General features: G+C 38.0%; 3 protein-coding genes across 4 annotated transcripts in view; 2 read left to right on the top strand and 1 right to left on the bottom strand.

Moving 5' to 3' along the window:
• LOC136252841 (uncharacterized) overlaps positions 1-22,259 on the top strand; it is a 75,534-nt gene that overhangs the window by 45,172 nt on the left and 8,103 nt on the right. The window lies entirely within an intron of this gene.
• LOC136254550 (uncharacterized) lies at positions 841-2,387 on the top strand. 2 transcript variants are annotated; one of them, XR_010700548.1, is made up of 5 exons: positions 841-1,362; positions 1,415-1,515; positions 1,579-1,702; positions 1,810-2,134; positions 2,219-2,387. XR_010700548.1 is itself a non-coding variant. In XM_066047289.1 (4 exons), the coding sequence occupies exons 1-4, from the start codon at positions 1,261-1,263 to the stop codon at positions 1,843-1,845; spliced, it is 363 nt and encodes a 120-aa protein (XP_065903361.1). In that variant the 5' UTR covers positions 841-1,260; the 3' UTR covers positions 1,846-2,153. The 2 variants fall into 2 exon arrangements, 1 of the variants encoding a protein (XP_065903361.1); XM_066047289.1 differs by lacking the exon at positions 2,219-2,387 and having other exon boundaries at positions 1,810-2,153.
• Positions 3,281-4,276, bottom strand: LOC136252694 (uncharacterized). The gene is made up of 3 exons (XM_066045264.1): positions 4,224-4,276; positions 3,652-4,170; positions 3,281-3,600 (listed from the first exon to the last, which is right to left on the bottom strand). The coding sequence occupies exons 2-3, from the start codon at positions 4,088-4,090 to the stop codon at positions 3,281-3,283; spliced, it is 759 nt and encodes a 252-aa protein (XP_065901336.1). The 5' UTR covers positions 4,091-4,170; positions 4,224-4,276.

The raw sequence follows: 22,259 nt of genomic DNA, 5'->3' as shown, positions 1-22,259 counted from the left end.
GCGTCCTTATCTTCCACTCACACGTCTCTAAGACAATTTACAGGCGTAGCACCTGAGGATGGCGCATTTGAGCCCTATTGTAAAGCGATCATACAACCGCGTGCAACTTCCGTGGGACAAAATCCCTATCTCTTTCAGGACTAGGTTTCTGGTAATTCAGTTAGCTATTCCACATGTAAGTTACACACAGGATAGAGTTTCCACTCAAATATGATTTTTTTCTGGAGATTCACACAGACTGACCTTTCCGAAAATTTAACCATAGAGGTTTTGCAAAAGAGGGTGTGTCCTGGTTACTGTTGCTATACGCCATCTTCGAAGGCAAAAGAGGAATGCGTAACTAATAGCTAAAATACACGTAGTTATCGGTTTTACCTATAGTAATTGTGACACTGATGCGTCTTAGTAATACATCTCGGTGATTTTAAAGCTATTGCTACTAGACGCCATTCTCGAAGATACCGTACGCATAATGGAAGTTAAGTCAGAGTACTTTATGTCACTTTCTAGTGAAACACGCCGGGGAGAGATACGGAAGTAAAGTCGTTTCTGCAGGCCTTGCTATTGATCCCTATTCCATCTCCGAGTGGGAAGAGGATCCACAGGACATTCCAATTTTGACATGGAGCGACATGGTTTATTACATGACTAACACACCCAGTCCATACACAAGGGAGGAACTTAAGGTAGCTGTATTGTTCAGCTAGTGGTCATGTATATAGCTACTACTATAGATGCATAATATATAGCTGCATATTATTTAAACAGATCTTTTAGATTACCAGCTGAGTTGCTTATGAAGGCTGTAATTTTGTATGATTAAAGGTAATTGACTTTAATCAGCTACATGAATTGGTCATAATGGCTTGCTGTTAGTGTTGGTTAGCTATAGCTAGTGCATGGAAAAGCTGAGCTAAATAGGCACTGCTACAGATAAAGCTATAGCAAGCGAGTTTCAAGTCATAACACAAAGAGTGATAGCTATATCCAGATAGTACAATGGTTGCCACACAACACAAAAGGTGAAGACGTGTTAATTGATGAGCTAGGTATATTGTACAACAACATCATAGGGTGTGTAAATAAGTTCAATGCTGATAAATGAGTTCAGCAGTGTAATGAAAGCCAGTTGACCTTGATAGTAGGCTTCTATTAGTGCTGTATAGCTATACACTTCATTTCAAGAGAACTTAATTATTGATACAGCTATAGCCTGGGTTAAATAAACAATAACATGCACACCTGCAGGCATGGAAAGGAATGCTTGATGGTGAAAGTTTTCTAAGGGCTGGATGGGTACATGGGCTGAAATTACACAGCTATAGTGGACCTCAACAAAATAGATTTTTGATAAAGGGAAAGGTTAGTTATCATGGGCCAGTTACGCTGTTTCAAACCATCACATATTATATAGGTTATGCATTCACAAAGGACTTCTGGCACACCACTTATACCATGGGTTGTACTAGAAGAGGATGGAGAGATATTAGCAGCACACTGTAATTGCATGGCAGGGTATGTATGTTTGCAAAACATGATGGGATCATGTGATAGGATGTTATCTATGAAATTGTATAGATTAGGAGAAGCCTGTTCCCTTATTGCTGCCATTATTTCCAGTCTTGTGGCTGCTAACAGTATACGACAGAGATCGGCATCAGTTATATCACAAAGATGCATGTGGCTTCCACCTGCAAAGAGTGTAAGTAAATATAGATAAAAGTTTTGAAAGTGTATTGCCCACATTGCATAAAATGATTCATATAACTAGCTGCTTATACGTATAACATTTTGTATCTCCAATTATAGGTTACTCCAGCAAAAATTTGTGAAATAAAGTTTTGATCCTCAATTGGTAAAAGGCAGAGATGTGATAGTGGTAGTACAGATGCTACATCATCACAAAATAAGACCTCCACTGCAGAGATATCTGATCCATCAGATGCTGAATTGAACACTTTTTATGATGTAATTAACAATTACACAAAAAGAAAGCCTGGAATACTAAAGATTTCGCCTCCATATAGCGACAATTTTATTCCTATTTTGAGTCAATCAATCTACCCTACAGCAATGATGGAGCTGTACAATCCAGAGGCACTGACTCTTCAATATCATGACCTTCTAACTGAATGTGAGAGAACTATTGCTACCACCAAAGTTTGTCATGCATGGCTACCATTTTTCATAGTAATTCTGTCATTACTGTATGCTGTAGGTGACTGCTGAACAAGTTGCAAAATTAGAGGAAGTGACCAGGGGCCAGTCATCAACTAAGAGTTGGTTTATACACAGGGCAGGAAGGATCACTGCCTCAAACTTTAAGGCAGTGACTGCAACGAGCTTACTTTCACCTTCCCAAAGTTTAATCAAAAGATTGTGCTATCCAGAAGCTCATATAAGTTCACAACAAAAGCAACAAAGTGAGTAGCTAAATTTATAATAATTTGTCATCTGATCATGAGTTATATGTGCATTTATACATACACAATAGGTGGGGTTGTGATCATGAAAAGGTTGCCTTTGATGCTTACAAGCAACAAGCCATTACAAAACACAAAAATTTTCAGTGCTCTGAAGCAGGCTTGTTTATTGATGCTGACCGGCCATATTTGGGTACGTCACCTGATGGTTTGGTAAATTGTTCATGTTGCAAAGACGGGCATGGAGTGCTAGAGATCAAATGCCCATTTTGTTTTAAGGATGCATTACCAGATGATACATCAGCTGATACAAACTATTATATGGAGAAAAATGATGATGGAAAATGGAAATTAAAAAGAGAACATGTGTATTTTTATCAAGTTCAAATGCAAATGGCTATCTGTAAAGTAACATAATTATTGTGATTTTGTTGTGTGGAGCGGAAGTGGGTTTATTATCGAAAGGATTAAGGCAGACAATGATTTTTTTGAACAAAATATGACTTTTTTTTCTATGGAATGCTCCCAAAAATCATTGGGAAGTGGTACACAAGGAGACCAGTGGCTGACACAGCAAATGTTGTACCAAGAGCAGTATCAACTGAAGACCACCTGGATTACGAAAATGAAGACATCACAAGATTATGGTGTTACTGTCAAGAACCAAGCTTTGGTGGCATGGTAGTATGTGACAATGAAGAGTGCCCTATAAAGTGGTTCCATTTTGACTGTCTACGAATCAGATGCCCCCCTAAATATCATTGGTATTGTCCATCTTGTCGAAAGCTGCCACAATTTACCAAAGGTAAAGGCTCCAAAAAGAATCTCAATAAAGACTCAGCTATAAATCCTAAATTTTAAACTTGACTAACAACTGATGGACACAAGTTTACACATGCACAGCATACACTTACAATTTTATCAATGGTACTGTCATTTTCATCACCAACAATTAGTCTAATTGGTAATGTTCCTTGTAATATAGTGTACTTTTGTTTAAGAACACCTATCACCCTCTCTACATGTATTCGAACTACAGACAATTCTCGGCTCCAGTCAACTTCTACTTTCTCTAGCTGCTTCTTTCCCTTTGTGAAGGGAGGAATCTTCACTTCAGCCATAGCCATTCTTGCATAGTCATCACATGTAAAGGCTCTGTCAGCTAATATCACATCACCTAAATAATTAACAGTGTTGTAAAATGCACAATGATGGTAATACATCTTACCTGGAAGCAAATGTTGAATTAAGCCAGATTGTTCAGTGATTTCTTTATCTGACATCCGCCCACCAACACATTTTGATATATGAGAAATTGTTCCTTGTGGAGTAATTCCAATCAAGAATTTAATAGTGGAGTGATGCTTGTAATTACTCCAAACTTGTGCACGTGCCAGTAAATCTGATGGTCTCTCTATGAAAATTTCAGTGCAGTCTATTATAACTGCACACTTCTTAAAAAACTTTCTAAATGCTGTGGGCATTGTTTGACGTAGAGTATCTCTGTCGGGCCATTTGATAAAAGGAGCAGTCTTCACAGCCATTACATCCAATACCTGGTGAAAATATCTAGATACAGTGCTACAATGCACCCCAAATCGGAATGCAAGGTCTTCATCCATTAAATTTAGGCGAAGTTTCATGAAGAACATGATTAAGATAGACATTTTTGATAACCTTGTGTTATCAGGTAAGGCTGATGATACAAGGTCAAACAAAGCCTTAAAAACACACCACTCAGCAATACCTGTAAAGACTAAAGTCATAATCTACATTATGGCAAAAATATGTGTAAACTACCTGTGTAAAATTTCAGTAAGTGATCGATCTGTTGCAAGTGCTCACTGGATATGTGAGTTCTTTCTAAGTATGATACTTTCATTTTAAGCTCATAATTCTCTTTTCTTAGCCTGTCATTATCCCTCTGTAACTGTATGTACTCCAGCATGAAAGCATTATCTGTCTGACATCCATCATTCGCAGTTGTTTTGGTGGTTGTACTAGCTGCTGCTACAGAACTAGCATTGCCAACATCCTCAGAATCAGAAACAACTCTCTTCCTTTTAGCACGTTGTTCAGCCCTATTGTGCCTTTCTGGGTCAGGAACAGAAATTTTATGGCCCATGTATAAAGTGGGCACCCAGTCAGGATCAGTTGTTTCATACAGTTGTGCTGGCTTGCCTACGAATATAGCTAGCTAGTTAATTACTGATAACAAGTATATAAGCATGCCTAGCTAACCCAGGGGCGGATCCAGGGGGGGGCTTCGGGGGCTGAAGCCCCCTCCTTCATATTTAGGCTTTACTTGATCAATATGCTGAGTATTATAATGAAATTTTGTCTTAGCATAATTATATGATCACTAATAATACAAATACCAATAAAACCACCTTATAAACATCTTTCCAAGGTATTATAGGTGGATTTATGCTAAAGTTTATGCAACAAGGACCCGGATCAGCATTGGAGGTGTACAAGATCGAGATACTCTAATAGAGCAGTCAGCTAACTACTCTAATAGAACATTCACTGGAAACATGTAGTTGGTACAGTTATGGAATTTTTCCAAATCTGCCTGCACCTATACATACAATGAAGTACATTGGTCTATTTAAAGGGCTTCATTCATCTACTTGTGCAGTTAATATGCATGGCAATACTTAATTCAGGTACACAATTTCCATTGAAAATGCTCTCAGATTCAATCTTGTATTGTTCAAATTTCAAAATTTTCCACTTTCAGCATTATTATTCTAACATGTACCTATTCAGTGTTGTGCAATTGTGAGAGGGTGCATCATGTACTTGGTTGTCTGTACCTACCCAAACTTTTCCATTAGCAAAATGCTTCAGAGACCATACCTATAATCTAAAGGCAGTATATAAAATATCTACAGGCAGAAAATATTATGAATTTTATGTGGAAATGTCTCCAAATTGCAGTATTTTAGCATTTATTTTTCAAAATTTTCCTGGGGGAGCATGCCCCCAGACCCCCCTAGTTCCAGCATGCTTTGCATACCTCTACCCAAAAGATTAGTACCTTGAATTAGCCCCCCCCCCCCCTTTTATAAATCCTAGATCCGCCCCTGATGTTAGCTCATATTTTGTATCTATGAATAATGTGATAAATCAATACATGACCACATATAGTCAAATCATAGAATGATGTCACCATGTCTGTACACAACTACACATGGTAATAATGTATGTATATGCACTTTATACTTCAAAGGCTACAGCAATTGGATATTCAGCACATTCACCCCAAACCACAGGTAAGTGTTTGTAATAATATACCTACTGTAGGTAACTATATGATTGTAATTTGCGGTCAGATATAATTACTTATACACGTAATTTACTTACGTAATATGGTTACCAAATATATTGAAAACTTATGATGCTGCAAAGCGTTGAAATCAATTGTGAGAGACACAATACAGTAGGCTAAGTACATGAGAGTAGAGTGAGAGGCTAGAGGTCGAGTTAAATGATGTTAAACACTAGTGAGTTTTGTTTGTAACATTTAGTTCATTCTTGTCAATTACTCATCATAGCTGATGTTACATGGATTCAGTGCACTGCACTTATAATACGACAATTGTCCTTGGTTAAAAAACCCTCAGCCTTCAGGCTCGGGAGGTAAGCTTCCTCTATCAAGTGAGGAAGGACAATTGCACCAAGGCAGCAATACAACAATGCAGTTTACAGACAGCAATTGGGTGTGGCTTCGTACATACTTAGTATTGCATCTTATCCTGCTGCAAGACTAGACCTAGACTATATACAACTCATACAATAATCGATTAGTGGGCGTGGCTCCACATAAGCTTGCACACAGCAACGGACACAGTTATATGTTACAGACTGCACTTACTAATAAATGGGCGTGGCTGAGCGTATGCTTGTAACGCGATAAGTGGGCGTGGCTCACGAAAGAGCTACCGACTAGCGTTTATAGGTTCCACGTCGTTAAACGATCAATTTAGTTTCTCACGTGATCCAATCCGGGTCAGACCCGGATAATTTGTAAACCGGGTCAGACCCGGATGACCCGGAGAAAATGTGACCCGGTTGATCCGGATGACCCGGATGACCCGACCCGGTTTCAACGCTGCTGCAGGATGATTGTCATGCTTGCCACGTTCATCTAATTCTATCCCGCCTTTCTCTATCTTTTTCCGCAGCACCTGCAACCTTTTAGGGCCAAAACCATAAACAAGGCAGAATGCTTTCTGGCAAACACGAGCATTACTGCCCGTGTCGTTCAGTAAAGTATAGCAGAAACTAAAAGAGCTTTGCTCAGCTGGTGGCCTTCCAATTCGCTTTCCTGAAGGATTATCCTTCCTTGGATGGCCGCTTGTTTTTACTGTCACACGACGGTGAAGCAAACCATTTAAGTATATATTTTGCTCGCCATAAGATAGAGCTTGAAAATCATTCCTTAACTTGGTCATGTGTGACACACTAAAATCCTGTAAACAGTTTTTCTTGCAGCATTTTACTCTAGGTGTCAACTCAACTAATGGCGCATTCTTTCGCGGACCTAGTTTCTTTACGTGCTTCACTTTCCAGTTCAGCGGATCACGCTTTCGTTTCCTCGAAGTCTTCGTTGTCCTCGTCGTTGCCTCAGTAGATTGCTGATCTTCACTTTCCATAGGCACCTCAACCTCCTCCACTAAATCACTTTCCTTCGTTGGTAAATATAGTAAACTGAACGGTTCCGAGGTCTTTTCTACTGTTTTTGATGCTTCCTTGCAAGCCGCCATTTTGTGCGCGCAACCTAAAATAAGCGCGCATAATTTTTAGTAACGAAGTTATGGTTACACGCACACTAAAATAATTCTAGTAGTTACTATCTACCCGCATATCTACCGGTACTCGTACTGTACCCGAAAGTAGCGTTATAGGGTCACCTAAACTTTATGGTAAGATTTTTTAGTGGTTGCGTTTAAGCATCCTTATTCTCATATAGGTCGAAGTTTTACTAAAGATAGTTGTATTTTCCAAAACTTTAGGCTATGGTGAATACTCTGATATAGTTTTCTAGGTTTTGGCAGAAAGGCGTTTAATCACCATTTTTGACCGGAGCCCTTCAATTATTAATGTATGATCATAGTACGTACTAACTGGTGTATGGTTAAATACAATATAATTACATAAGCTATAAACTTGCCATATGTATGTTACAACACAAGGTAGAATATGAGACTTGTCATCACAATTTTAAAAACATCAAGACACACGGTAGTGTGTCGTGCGGCCCAAGAAGCCAGCGCGCCACACCGTGAGTATATTTACAGGAAGAAAGTAAACGCGATTTTCACACCTTTGTAGATCCGTGATTCCTTATCCTATTGAAACCAAATTTACTATAGAAATTCCGGCTAGGTAGGGGAGTCCACATACCAAATTTGAAGAAACTCGCTCCTGCCATTTCCGAGATACGAGCGGCCAAAGTTTGGGTTTTTTTTCTTCGTTTTTTTCTTCTTCTACAGTACTTCTTCTTTTCGCACACTTTGCAAAACCCGCAATAAAATACGAATGCATGCTTGGACGGGGCTGAAATTTGGCACACGTAAAGGGCTTATTAAGGCGAATCTCAGTACCAAGTTGGGTAGGAATCCGACGAACATTCACGGAGTTATGACCAATTATTTGCGTAAAATAAGGTCGAAGGTCTGTCACGCTCACAGGGTAAACCGCTTGAAGGAATGAGCTGAAAATTGCTATGTAGATGGAGTAACTATCGTAGGAGTGCCTTTTTGTGGTTTGAAAGGAATCCAGTTAAAGGCCATCGAGATATGACACAAAACCCAACCTATGTCACAATTACGCGATCGACTTTTATGAATAAAAAAACTATTAGTTTTCATGCCTACCAGGCAAACCGCTTAGAACAGTGAGCTGAAAATCGGTGTGTAGCTGGAATAATTATCATAGAAAGTTCTTGCAGTAGTACAGAAGAATCGGATTACAAACCACTGAGTTATGATTCCAAAGCCAACTACGTGTAGCATATGCGAGATCGAGATACTCTAATAGAACAGTCACCCTAATAAAATATTCAGCTACGTTTATAATTTAGAATTATATGGCATTGCAAGTTATTCTGTAGGGAGTTCAGCTACAAACAGTTAATCTAATAGACAATTCAGCTACAAGCAAGTCATCCTGTAGAGAGTTCAGCTACAAACATGTTGCTGTAGAGATTCAGAACATTATAAGTCACACTGAAGAGAATTCAACTATAAACAAGTCACCTTGTAGAGAGTTCGGCTACAACAAGTCACTCTGTAGAGAATTCAGCTATAAACAAGTCACTGCGTAAAGGGTTCAGCTACAAAAAAGCTACCTAGTAGAGAGTTCATCTAGATCAGCTACAAAAAAGTTACTTTATGCAATGTTCAGCTACAAGCAAGTCACTCTGTAGAGAGTTCAGCTACAAACAAGTCACTCTGTAGTACAAACAAGTCACCGTAGAGAGAGAGTTCAGCAACCAATCAAAAAACCACCATGTAAAAGAGTTCAGCTATACAAACAAGATATAACTATATAGAGAGATCAGGTAGAAACTTAACAGATCACATTGTAGAGAGTTCAGCTAGAAACAAGCCATCCAGACTGAGTAGAGAGATCAACTAGAAAACATCACCTTGTAGAGAGTTCAAATCATCCTGCAGATAGTTCAGCTACAAACAAATCACCCTATAGAGAGATCAGCTAGAAGAAGTCACCTTGTAAAGAGTTTAGCTACAAAGAAACTACCATGTAGAGAATTCAGCTATGAACAGATCATCCTGTCGAGAGTTCAGCTAGAAACAAGTCATCCTGTAGAGAGATCAACTAGAAGAAGTTACCTTGTAGAGAGTTCAGCTACAAAAAAACAACCATGTAGAAAGTTCAGCTGCAAACAAATCAAACTATACAGAGTTCAGCTACAAACAAATCATCCTGTAGAGAGATCAGCTAGAAACAAGTCACCCTGTAGAGAAATCAACTAGAAGAAGTTACCTTGTAGAGAGTTCAGCTACAAACAAACCATCATGTAGAGAGTTCAGCTGCAAACAAATCACCCTGTAGTGAGTTCAGCTTCGAAAGGATCACCCTGTAGAGAGTTCAGCTAGAAACAAGTCATCCTGTAGAGAGATCAGCTAGAAGAAGCTACCTTGTAGAGAGTTCAGCTACAAAGAAACCACCATGTAGAGAGTTCAGCTGCAAACAAATCGAATTGTAGAGAGTTTAGCTACCAACAAATCACCCTGTAGAGAGTTCAGCTAGAAACAAGTTATCCTGTAAAGAGATCAGCTAGAAGAGGTTACCTTGTAGAGTGTTCAGCTATGAACAAACCATCATGTAGAAAGTTCAGCTGCAAACGAATCACCCTGCAGAGAGTTCAGCTACAAGAAGATCGCCCTATAGAGGGTTCAGCTAGAAGGAGTCACCTTGTAGAGAATTCAGCTGCAAAGAAACCACCATGTAGATAGTTCAGCTGTAAACAAATTATCCTGTAGAGAGTTCAGCTATGAACAGATCACCCGGTAGAGTTCAGCTAGAAACAAATCACCCTGCAGAGAGATCAGCTAGAAACAAGTCATCCTGTGGAGAGACCAGCTAGAACAAGTCACTTTGTATGTAGAAAGGTCAGCTAGAAAAAGTTACCTTGTAGAGAGTTCAGCTACAAACAAATCATCCTGTAGAAAGGTCAGCTAGAAGAAGTCACCTTGTAGAGAGTTCAGCTACAAAGAACCATCATGTAGAGAGTTCAGCTGCAAACAAATCACCTGTAGAGAGTTCAGCTACAAACAAATCTCCCTGTAGAGAGATCAGCTAGAAGAAGTCACTTTGTAGAGTGTTCAGTTACAAAGAAACCACCATGGAGAGTTCTGTAATAAATATATGCATTATATATATAATTTGTACATTTACTGATAAAATCAGAAATATTTAATGTACATCTGCTTCATCTTTTCTTCTTCCTGTGTTAAAGAAAAAAAGACAGGTTCAAAAAGTCCCAAATCTGGCCTATGGCCGGCTTTGGTGTATACAAATACAAAAAGAAGTGAAATCTAATCCAAAACAGCCAAGCTGTAAAAAAAGTGTGCGGCCCTCAAAAAGGCTATGGTGAAAAAAGATGTGAAATCCAAGGTGGCGGCCAAGAAATGGCTGTGATGGTAGGTTAATGGTAAAAATTTTAATAACGGCAATTTAGGTGAATTTTTTGCCAAGACCAAGCGGCACAAAAATTCACCTGAATTGTCGTTATTAAAATTTTTACCATTAACCTACCATCACAGCCATTTCTTGGCCGCCACCTTGGATTTCACATCTTTTTTCACCAAAGCCTTTTCGAGGGCCGCACACTTTTTTACAGCTTTGTTGTTTTGGATTAGATAATATGTAATAGCTGAATGATTGCTATGTACAGGTGTATTCATGCCAAAACAGTCAAGCAATGAACAGTACAGCTTTCAAAAACGTCAGGGTTAAAAGTTGTGAAACGCAAATAGAAACTCTAGAATATTCTAAAGCATTTTCTGTGTATTGCATAGGCTGCAGTTCAAAAAAGTGTTTGCTCTATTAGCATACTACATTTTAAACATATTAAACAATACAATAAAACATACTATATGTTATAGACCCTTCAATAATATCATTGGTCTGTATAATAGTAATGCATAGCTAGTTAAAAAGCAACCCCAGACAGTGCCTAATACTAGTATGAACCTTTGCTTATAGTGCAAATTTAAACCAAACCTTTCTTTCATATACATACTGTATGTGACGAGGGGTCTTATAGCCTTTCCAAATTCTCAACAACTTATCACCTTCATATTACACCAAGTAAATATGGTGCTATGATGGGACTATGAGAGATATGGTGCTATATGGTGCTATGAGAGTAGTGCCATTATCACAAGTGAATTTATGTGAAGCCAAGTACATGCAATCAGAAAGGCTATAAGACCCCTTTACACAGATCTGGTCACATATTAGGTAGAAATTAAGGAAGGTTGGTAACACACAGCAGTGCAGTGGTTCCATTGTTTATTCTAGGGCTGGAACTTCCCCCCTAAAATCTCAGACTCACCCTCTAAAACTGTGAGTGACTGCTACACTATACTTAGGTTAAGCTTGTTTTATATTGGCACACAAAACTTGTCAATTCAATCTCAGAGAGTGTAGCCACTTTTCAGAATGACATGCACAGCCAGCAAAAATATTGCCAAATTTAATCTCAGAAAAGCCTGATTTTAAAACTTTTCTTGCTTTGCTATCCATGAACTGCAATACCATAATATTACAATTTCAGATAACTCAAGTTTTAAATTACTTTTTAGGCCTTTAATGACTAACCAGTTTGGCAACTATTCCTGTTTTATATAGTTGTGAAGTTGAATGTCTAGCTATGTACAATATTATATAGACTTTCACCTGGTCACCCCCTAAATTCCTGATCCCTCCAACAGAGAAATCCTAGAATAAACACTGTGTGATTCAATGGTTAAGGGTTTACAATGTTCAGGTATACAGGTACCTGGTTAAACGTCATACAATGTTTCATTTTTTTGCACCATTTTAATTCTTTTAGACTATTGACTCTACTATTAGCCTAACACTGTATACAGTCATTTGGAAATAGAAATACTATACTAAGAGATGTGACGCTGAATGACCTATGCATCAACAGATTTGTTTTAAGTTATATTCCTAAAGTAGTTCAAGTTCTGTGAGTGATTAAGTGTGACAAAATGAATGGTGACAAATTACTTCGTGGAGAAATTAATAATTCCATTTCTAGAATGTAAATGTATATAACAGATTGCTAAAAGTTAAATCAAGTATTCTTTGTCCTTTTCTTCACACATGTCATTGTCCAAAGACTTAATTTTAGCCACTGATCCATAAGCTGAAGAAATCACCCAACTTGTAACTCATGTGAAACTACTACATGGTCTGATATAATCATCCACATATCCTAGCTAAAAGAAGCTTTGGGTGTGAACCTTCACAGCCAGAAGGTTTAATAGTTGCTTTAACCAAATGGGCAAAAAACATTAAATTCCATCTCATCTCTATACAGGGTGACTTGTTTGTAGCTGAATTCTCTACAGGGTGATTTGTTTGCAGCTGAACTCTCTACATTGATGGTTTCTTTGTAGCTGAACTCTCTACAAGGTACCTTCTTCTAGCTGATCTTTCTACAGGGGAATTTGTTTGTAGCTGAATTCTCTACAGGGTGATTTGTTTGCAGCTGAACTGTCTACATGGTGGTTCCTTTGTAGCTGAACTTTCTACAATGTTACTTCTTCTAGCTGATCTCTCTACAGGGTGATCTTTTCGTAACTGAAACTCTCTACAGGGTGATTTTTTTGCATCTGAACGTCTACATGATGGTTTCTTTGTAGCTGAACTCTTTACAAGGTGACTTCTTCTATCTGATCTCTCTACAGGGTATTTTGTTTGCAGCTGAACTCTCTACATGGTGGTTTCTTTGTAACTGAACTCTCTACAAGTGACTTCTTCTAGCTAATCTCTCTAAAGGGTGATTTGTTTGTAGCTAAGCTCTCTACAGGATGATTTGTTTCTAGCTGAACTCTCTATAGAGTGATCTGTTCATAGCTGAACTCTGTACAGGGTGATTTATTTGCAGCTGAACTCCCTACATGGTAAGAAAGAAAGATAGGTTAAAAAAGCCCCAAAGCTGGCCTATATGGCCAGCTTTGGGGTAAACCAATACAAAAAGAAGTGAAATTTAATCCAGAACAGCCAAGCTGTAAAAAAAGAGTGCAACTCTCAGAAAGGCTATGGTGAAAAAAAAACCGTGAAATCCAAGGTGGCGGCCAAGAAATGGCTGTGATGGTAGGTTAATGGTAAAAATTTTAATAACGACAATTCAGGTGAATTTTGTGCCAAGACCAAGCGGCACCAAATTCACCTGAATTGTTGTTATTAAATTTTTTACCATTTACCTACCATCACAGCCATTTCTTGGCTGCCACCTTGGATTTCACATCTTTTTTCACCAAAGTCTTTTTGAAGGCCACATTCTTTTTTTACAGCTTGGCTGTTTTGGATTAGATAATATTATGTTGAATAATCACTAACAATACCTAGTTTGCTGTGCTAATAGAACAGTCATCTACTCTAATAGAACAGTCATCTACTCTAATAGAACATTCAGTTGAAACATTAAACAAGATGCTATATAATTCCATAATTTATTTACATTTAGGATGCAATTTATCCAAACCTATCTGCAAGTAGAGATATGTCTTTACAAATTTATGTGCCCGGTGTATTTTAAAGGCCGTGATTTATTGATATCCACTTGTAGTTACAGTACTTAATAATAATCATCGAGGAATGCTGTATTCATGTACGCATGCACCACTGAAATTGTTCTCAAATTCAATCTCAAAGTATTCAATCTTTATTATGGGGCATATATGCCCTAATATTGTGATTTGCAAACGAAGGTGCCATTAATGATTCTTAGATACTTCCTGAATGTTAACCACCTTTGCCCCCAACTTAGAGTACTATTCTGTTAGAGTACTGTTCTCTGCCCCTGTTAATTCTGTTATTGACATAGCAGAAAGCCTTCCAAAGCAAACAGAAGAGGTTATAGAAGGTGATGGTAATAGTGATAATGAAGCCAATACCTATGAAGAAGCAAAGAGTTGATAAACAGAATAATGACTAGCTATTAGCTAGCTAAATACATCATACAACAATCTAATCACAGTAGACCAATCTATCATAGCTAACTAAATAACTATAATTGATGAAAACATGACATAGTAAGTGCTAGTGAGCATCAGTAGATCAGAAACTCTGTAAAATAGTAGGCTTTTAGTAAGTTTTATTATAGCTATAGCAAATGTCAAGCATTGTAAAATAAAACCGTGTCAGCTTCTCAGTCCTACTACCGGCCACTAGAAACCCCCTTCTAAAAATCCTAGATCTGCCCCTGACAGTTATAGAGTCCTTAGCCAACAGCTGTAAGTGTATCAATTAGCCATCAGTCAATGGAAAATAGAAGACTTGGGTTGTTGACTGACAGAATCAACTACAGTACAAGACTCTCAAAAGTAGTACCAATAGTGGATCCAGAATGGGGCTTTTGAGGCAAATGCCGCCCACTTCCTATCCCTTTGTGGAGGACGCGATAGAGGAGTCATAGCTACTTCTTTTGATTGAAATGCTAAATCTTGTCAGGCTAAAATAATTTTCTGCTTTAGAGCTTAAATGAGGTACTGGGTGCTCATCTATCTTATGTTAAAATTTCAGCTTAATATCTTTAAGCATTCCTGAGATATGGCCAATTTTCTGTCCTGTACATTTCAAACTAACTTTTATGGTATTATAATGAGTTCTGAGAGTGATTAAGGGTGACCAATGGTGACAAATCACTATGTTTACCAAATAATTCCATTCTTACCATCTAAAATACTTTAAAAGACATTTTTGATAGTTTAATGAAGTATTCTTGGTACTTTTTTGCCATTGAATTCCATGTGTCATTGTCTAAGATTAAGTTTTAGCCATTCTAGCACCTGAACAAATCACCTAATTGTTGTCCCACGTATGTAAAATTACCACATGGTCTGATATAATCATCCATATCTCCTAGGAAAAAGAAGCTATGTGTGTGTGTGAAACTTCACAGCAAGAAGGTTTAATAGTTTCTTTATCTGAATGTGTAAAAAAAATCACTTTTAAAAGAATTGTTGAGATGTTCATTTGAGTTTTCCCAAAAATTTTGCTTGTGCTCAAAAGGTAGGTTTTCCAAGATCCGGTCACAATTAAATTAGTACTAGTAATAGCATGGGTAGCAGTGAAATTTGGGATAAATACCACGAGTGTTGTATTGGAAATGGGGATAAATTTCACGAGGCGAAGCCGAGTGGAATTTACCATTTCCAATATAACAAGAGTGGTATTTATCCCAAATTTCACTGCTATACCCATGCTATTCCCAGTTAATACAATACTCGCTGCATATACGCATGCTGTGCATTAGCGTTGCTATGTACGCAATTTGTCACTATGTACTAAACACGTCTCAACACTAATTGGCGCTGCATTGTTAACATAGATTCTAGCCAATGAAATTGCAATTACAACTTTTTCACTGCTACACTGCTTGAAGTATCTTAGTTTACTACAGTGGTATATCCCCAGTATATGGAACAGTTAATTGTTTGTTATTTTAGTAGTTTTTCAGTAAACCCGCATCACTGATGTTTTACTGAGAGTTTAAAACTTAGTAAAATAATTATGTTCCACATACTTAAGTTTACTGACACTTTACTATCAGTATAACTACAGTAAGGCATCTTAACAAATTAGTAAACTAAGAACCTTCAAGCAGTGCTACCAGTGAAATACGGGATAAATTTCACTGCTACTATTTGAGACTTTAGTATGGGCAGTGAAACAGGTATCAAGACACACGATAGTGTGTCGTGCGGCCCAAGAAGCCGGCGCGCCACACCGTGAGTATATTAACAGGAAGAAAGAAAACGCAATTTTCACACCTATGTAGCTCTGTGATCCCTTATCCGATTGGAACCAAATTTGCTGGAGACGTGCCGCCCAGTTAGGGTAGTCTACATACCAAATTTGAAGAACATCGCTCCAGCCATTTCCGAGATACGAGCGAACAAAATTTCGTTTTAATTTCTTCGTTTTTTTCTTCTTCATCTTCTTCATTTCGCACACTTCGCAAAATTCGCCATAAAACACGAATGCGTGCTCGGATTTGGCTGAAATTTGGCACACTTAAAGGGCTCATTAAGGCGGATCTCCGTACCAACTTTGGTAGGAATCCGATGAACATTCACGGAGTTATGACCGATTATTTGCGTAAAATAAGGTCGAAGGTCTGTCACGCCTACAGGGTAAACGCCTTGGAGGAATCAGTTGAAAATTGATATGTAGATGGAACAACCATCGTAGGAGTGCCTTTTTGTGGTTTGAAAGGAATCGGGATAAAGACCATGGAGATATGATACGAAACCCAACCTGTGTCAAAATTACGCGATCGATTTTTATGAATAAAAAAACTATTAGTTTTCGTATCTACCAGGCAAACCGCTTAGAGCAACGAGCTGAAAATCAGTATGTAGCTGGAATAATCATCATAGAAAGTCCTTGCAGTAGTACAGAAGAATCGAATTACAAATCACTGAGTTATGATTCGAAAGGCAACTAGGTGCAGCAAATGCGAGATCGAGATACTCTAATAGAACAGTCACCCTAATAAAGCATTCAGCTGCATTTATAATTTACTCAGTTATATTACATTGTAAGTTATTCTGTAGGGAATTCAGCTACAAACAAGTCACCCTGTAGTCAGATCAGCTAGAAGAAGGTACCTAATAGAGAGTTCAGCTACAAATAAGCCATCATGTAGAGAGTTCAGCTCAAATAAATCACCCTGTAGAGAATTCAGCTACAAACAAATTGCCCTGTAGAGAGATCAGCTAGAAGAAGTCACCTTGTAGAGAGTTCAGTTACAAAGAAACAATCATGCAAAGAGTTTAGCTGCAAACAAAGCACCCAGTAGAAAGTTCCGCTATTAACAGATCACACTGTAGAGAGTTCAGTTAGAAACAAGTCATCCTGTAGATAGATCAGCTAGAAGAAGTCACTTTGTAGAGAGTTCAGCTACAAAGAAACCACCATGTAAAAGAGTTCAGCTGCAAACAAATCACCTGTAGAGAATTCAACTACAAACAAATCACCCTGTAGAAAGATCAGCTACAAACAAGTCACCCTGTAGAGAGATCATCTAGAAACAAGTCATCCTGTAGAGAGTTCAGCTAGAAGAAGTTATGTTGTACAGAGTTCAGCTACAAAGAAACTACCATGTAGAGAGTTCAGCTGCAAATAAATCGCCCTGTAGAGAGTTCAGCTACAAACAAATCACCCTGTAGAAAGATCAGCTACAAACAAGTCACCCTGTAGAGAGATCAGCTAGAAACAAGTCATCCTGTAGAGAGTTCAGCTAGAATAAGTTACATTGTAGAGAGTTCAGCTACAAAGAAACTACCATGTAGAGAGTTCAGCTGCAAATAAATCGTCCTGTAGAGAGTTCAGCTACAAACAAATCACCCTGTAGAAAGATCAGCTAGAAGAAGTTACCTTGTAGAGAGTTCAGCTACAAACAAATCACCCTGTAGAAAGGTCAGCTAGAAGAAGTTACCTTGTAGAGAGTTCAGCTACAAACAAATCACCCTGTAGAGAGTTCAGCTAGAAACAAGTCACCCTGTAGAGAGATCAGCTAGAAACAAGCCACCCGTAGAGAGTTCAGCTAGAAGAAGTTACATTGTAGAGAGTTCAGCTAGAAACAAGTCACCATGTAGAGAGTTCAGCCAGAAGAAGTTACCTTGTAGAGAGTTCAGCTACAAACAAATCACCCTGTAGAGAGTTCAGCTACAAACAAGTCACCCTGTAGAGAGATCAGCTAGAAACAAATCATCCTGTAGAGAGTTCAGCTAGAAGAAGTTACCTTGTAGAGAGTTCAGCTACAAACAAATCACCCTGTAGACAGTTCAGCTACAAACAAGTCACCCTGTAGAGAGTTCAGCTACAAACAAATCACCCTGTAGACAGTTCAGCTACAAACAAGTCACCCTGTAGAGAGATCAGCTAGAAACAAATCATCCTGTAGAGAGTTCAGCTAGAAGAAGTTACCTTGTAGAGAGTTCAGCTACAAACAAATCACCCTGTAGACAGTTCAGCTACAAACAAGTCACCCTGTAGAGAGATCAGCTAGAAACAAGTCATCCTGTAGAGAGTTCAGCTAGAAGAAGTTACATTGTAGAGAGTTCAGCTACAAAGAAACTACCATGTAGAGAATTCAGCTACAAACAAATCACCCTGTAGAAAGGTCAGCTAGAAGAAGTTACCTTGTAGAGAGTTCAGCTACAAACAAATCACCCTGTAGAGAGTTCAGCTAGAAACAAGTCACCCTGTAGAGAGATCAGCTAGAAACAAGCCACCCGTAGAGAGTTCAGCTAGAAGAAGTTACATTGTAGAGAGTTCAGCTACAAAGAAGCTACCTTGTAGAGAGTTCAGCTGCAAACAAATCGCCCTGTAGAGAATTTAGCTACAAATAAATCACCCTGTAGAAAGGTCAGCTAGAAGAAGTTACCTTATAGAGAGTTCAGCTACAAACAAATCACCCTGTAGAGAGTTCAGCTACAAACAAGTCACCATGTAGAGAGTTCAGCTAGAAGAAGTTACATTGTAGAGAGTTCAGCTACAAATAAATCACCTTGTAGAGAGTTCAGCTACAAACAAGTCACCCTGTAGAGAGATCAGCTAGAAACAAGCCACCCGTAGAGAGTTTAGCTAGAAGAAGTTACATTGTAGAGAGTTCAGCAGTTTAGCTGCAAACAAATCGCCCTGTAGAGAATTCAGCTACAAACAAATCACCCTGTAGAAAGATCAGCTAGAATAAGTTACCTTGTAGAGAGTTCAGCTACAAATAAATCACCTTGTAGAGAGTTCAGCTACAAACAAGTCACCCTGTAGAGAGATCAGCTAGAAACAAGCCACCCGTAGAGAGTTTAGCTAGAAGAAGTTACATTGTAGAGAGTTCAGCAGTTTAGCTGCAAACAAATCACCCTGTAGAGAATTCAGCTACAAACAAATCACCCTGTAGAAAGATCAGCTAGAAGAAGTCACCTTGTAGAGAGTTCAGCTACAAACAAATCACCTTGTAGAGAGTTCAGCTACAAACAAGTCACCCTGTAGAGAGATCAGCTAGAAACAAGCCATCCGTAGAGAGTTTAGCTAGAAGAAGTTACATTGTAGAGAGTTCAGCAGTTTAGCTGCAATCAAATCGCCCTGTAGAGAATTCAGCTACAAACAAATCACCCTGTAGAAAGATCAGCTAGAAGAAGTTACCTTGTAGAGAGTTCAGCTACAAACAAATCACCCTGTAGAGAGTTCAGCTACAAACAAGTTATCCGGTAGAGGGATCAGCTAGAAGGATCACCTTGCAGAGAGGTCAGCTAAAAAGAAATCACCCTGCTTCATCTTTTCTTCTTCCTGTAGTAAAGAAAAAAATGACAGGTTAAAAAGCCCTAAAGCCGGCCATAGGCCGGCTTTGGGGTATACAAATGCAAAAAGAAGTGAAATCTAATCCAAAACAGCCAAGCTGTAAAAAAAGAGTGCGGCCCTGAGAAAGGCTATGGTGAAAAAAGATGTGAAATCCAAGGTGGCGGCCAAGAAATGGCTGTGATGGTAGGTTAATGGTAAAAATTTTAATAACAACAATTCAGTGAATTTGGTGCCGCTTGGTCTTGGCACAAAATTCACTTGAATTGTCGTTATTAAAATTTTTACCATTAACCTACCATCACAGCCATTTCTTGGCCGCCACCTTGGATTTCACATCTTTTTTCACCATAGCCTTTCTCAGGGCCGCACTCTTTTTTTACAGCTTGGCTGTTTTGGATTAGATGGTATTATCTATATATAACTCATGAAAAATTAATATGCAATGCCTATTATTGTCATTTATTGCAAACTCACCTGAAATTGAAATCAAAGCAGCTGTTGAACTGTCATCCAGTACCTTGTGTGTACTAAGTGCTATTGTGTGAGACATTCATTGCCTAAAACAATTTTTAAGTCTTCACAGCCTAAAATGGTAAAAATGCATATGAACAATGAGACACTACTATAAGAAGTGATTATTTGCTGCTTCAAATATACAGCAACTAACAAGAGAATCTGCTCTCCCCAATCACCTACATAAATTTTAAAATTATATTACATACTGTAGTAAGCCACTCTCTGTGTCCATGCATTCTTTAAGACTTAACCCTGTATGAGTAACATTCATGACAAGGCTGGTATCAATTTGTACGTAAATGCAAACAGGTGGTTATAGTGAAGTAGCAACAATCCACAAAAAGCTAATTCAATTTAAAAATTATGCAAGAAAAATTGATAAAGCACATCTCGATATTACGAACTTATTTTGTGTGGTGCAACACCATGGACCTACAGATTACTAAGTTGCAGTGGTTCTTGTATCTTGCTCCTTATCATTTTCCACAAAATGTCCTTCAGTAAAGCTAATTCATTGTGGAAACTTGATATAACAGAAGTATTTAAAGTGGTGAAAATGTCATGTACAATGTACACAACTACATAATATTTATGTGCAAAAATTTCTTTATTTTGTAGTATACTGATCATGAGAAGTTTAGTTGTTAGTGCAGTTTCCACCTTATTTTTAATATCTGGTTAGTGATGGTATACTAATGAATATTACATATACCACTGTATTTGTACAGTAGTCAGTGGTCAACGCTGTGCTCATCATGATACATATACTGCTGGGTCGCTGAATCACAGAGAGACAATTATTACTGCAGACCACACGTACATACTATCTCGATCTCGATATATTGTTCGGTGTGAAGGAGTTGTAACTGCCTGGGAATTCTGTTATCAGATACATAATGCTTCATCAGTGACATTTTATCCTGGTATTTGGAAGAATAATGACAGAAACACTACTTATTCACTTATCCAATCAAATACAGTCACATTCACTCCTAATGATAGTAGTACATTTTCATGTCAGAACTACACCCTCCCAGAAACAGAACAGTTCACTGCTCCATCAGGATCATTTGTGGGGTTGTATTCTAATAAGGGAAGAAATAGAGCATTATTATTGCATACCAAATGTATCAATGGACAACCAAAAAATTATCAAGTTACTGGCAATCAAAGCAGTTTTACTCATACAGATGCTTCAGATATTATTGCGTACAACATTGCTATTAGGGTACACCTTGGTAAGTTGGCAATGCTATCCATTAGGTCCCATTAATTATGTATGTTGTTAAAAGTTAATTCATGTTTAGGGCTTGACTCTGTGATAGTTGGGAAGCTATGTATACACATAGTATGGCCAAAATCATATTAATTTTTAGGAGTAACTCCTTAAAATCTAATTTCCCTAATAATGTAGTCCACTACTATGCAATAGAATACCCAAAGAGAATTCATTGAAACCCATTAGTCTGTAAGGCAAAAAAGATTGTGTGACCCGAAGCTGAATTTCTTTTTATCCTCAGTGCTAATATAGTTTTTTAGAAACTTATGCATTTTGAGGAATTTTTGAAAGCATGTGTGGGCTTCATTCTGGTCAACCAATATTTCCAAGACATTTTGAAGGTATTTTTTAGCTGTTTTTTGATTAATACTTTCAAGAGAAACCCCAAACATTCATGCATGGTCCCTATACTGATAAAACTCTTTGAAGTACTGTAACCATAATACATTGTGAAATTGTACTTCGTTAGTTATGTCCATCACTTTGACATTATGTCTCTAGCAGTTATGCCTACTGCATCGACACCAGTTAATATGTCTACTACATCGACACCAGTTAATATGTCTACTACATTGACATTGGTTAATATGTCTGTTACATCGACACCAGTTAATATGTCTACTACATCGACACCAGTTAATATGTCTACTACATCGACACCAGTTAATATGTCTACTACATCGACATCAGTTAATATGTCTACTACATTGACACCAGTTAATATGTCTACTACATCGACACCAGTTAATATGTCTGTTACATCGACACCAGTTAATATGTCTGTTACATCGACACCAGTTAATATGTCTGTTACATCGACACCAGTTAATATGTCTACTACATCGACTCCAGTTAATATGTCTACTACATCGACACCAATTAATATGTCTACTACATCGACATTGGTTAATATGTCTGCTACATTGACACCAGTTAATATGTCTACTATATCGACACCA

Source organism: Dysidea avara, chromosome 4 (assembly GCF_963678975.1).
Source record: "Dysidea avara chromosome 4, odDysAvar1.4, whole genome shotgun sequence".
In the NCBI taxonomy this organism is placed as follows: domain Eukaryota; kingdom Metazoa; phylum Porifera; class Demospongiae; order Dictyoceratida; family Dysideidae; genus Dysidea; species Dysidea avara.
Note: the sequence above shows the minus strand (reverse complement) of the source record. Positions and strands in the feature narration are given on the sequence as shown.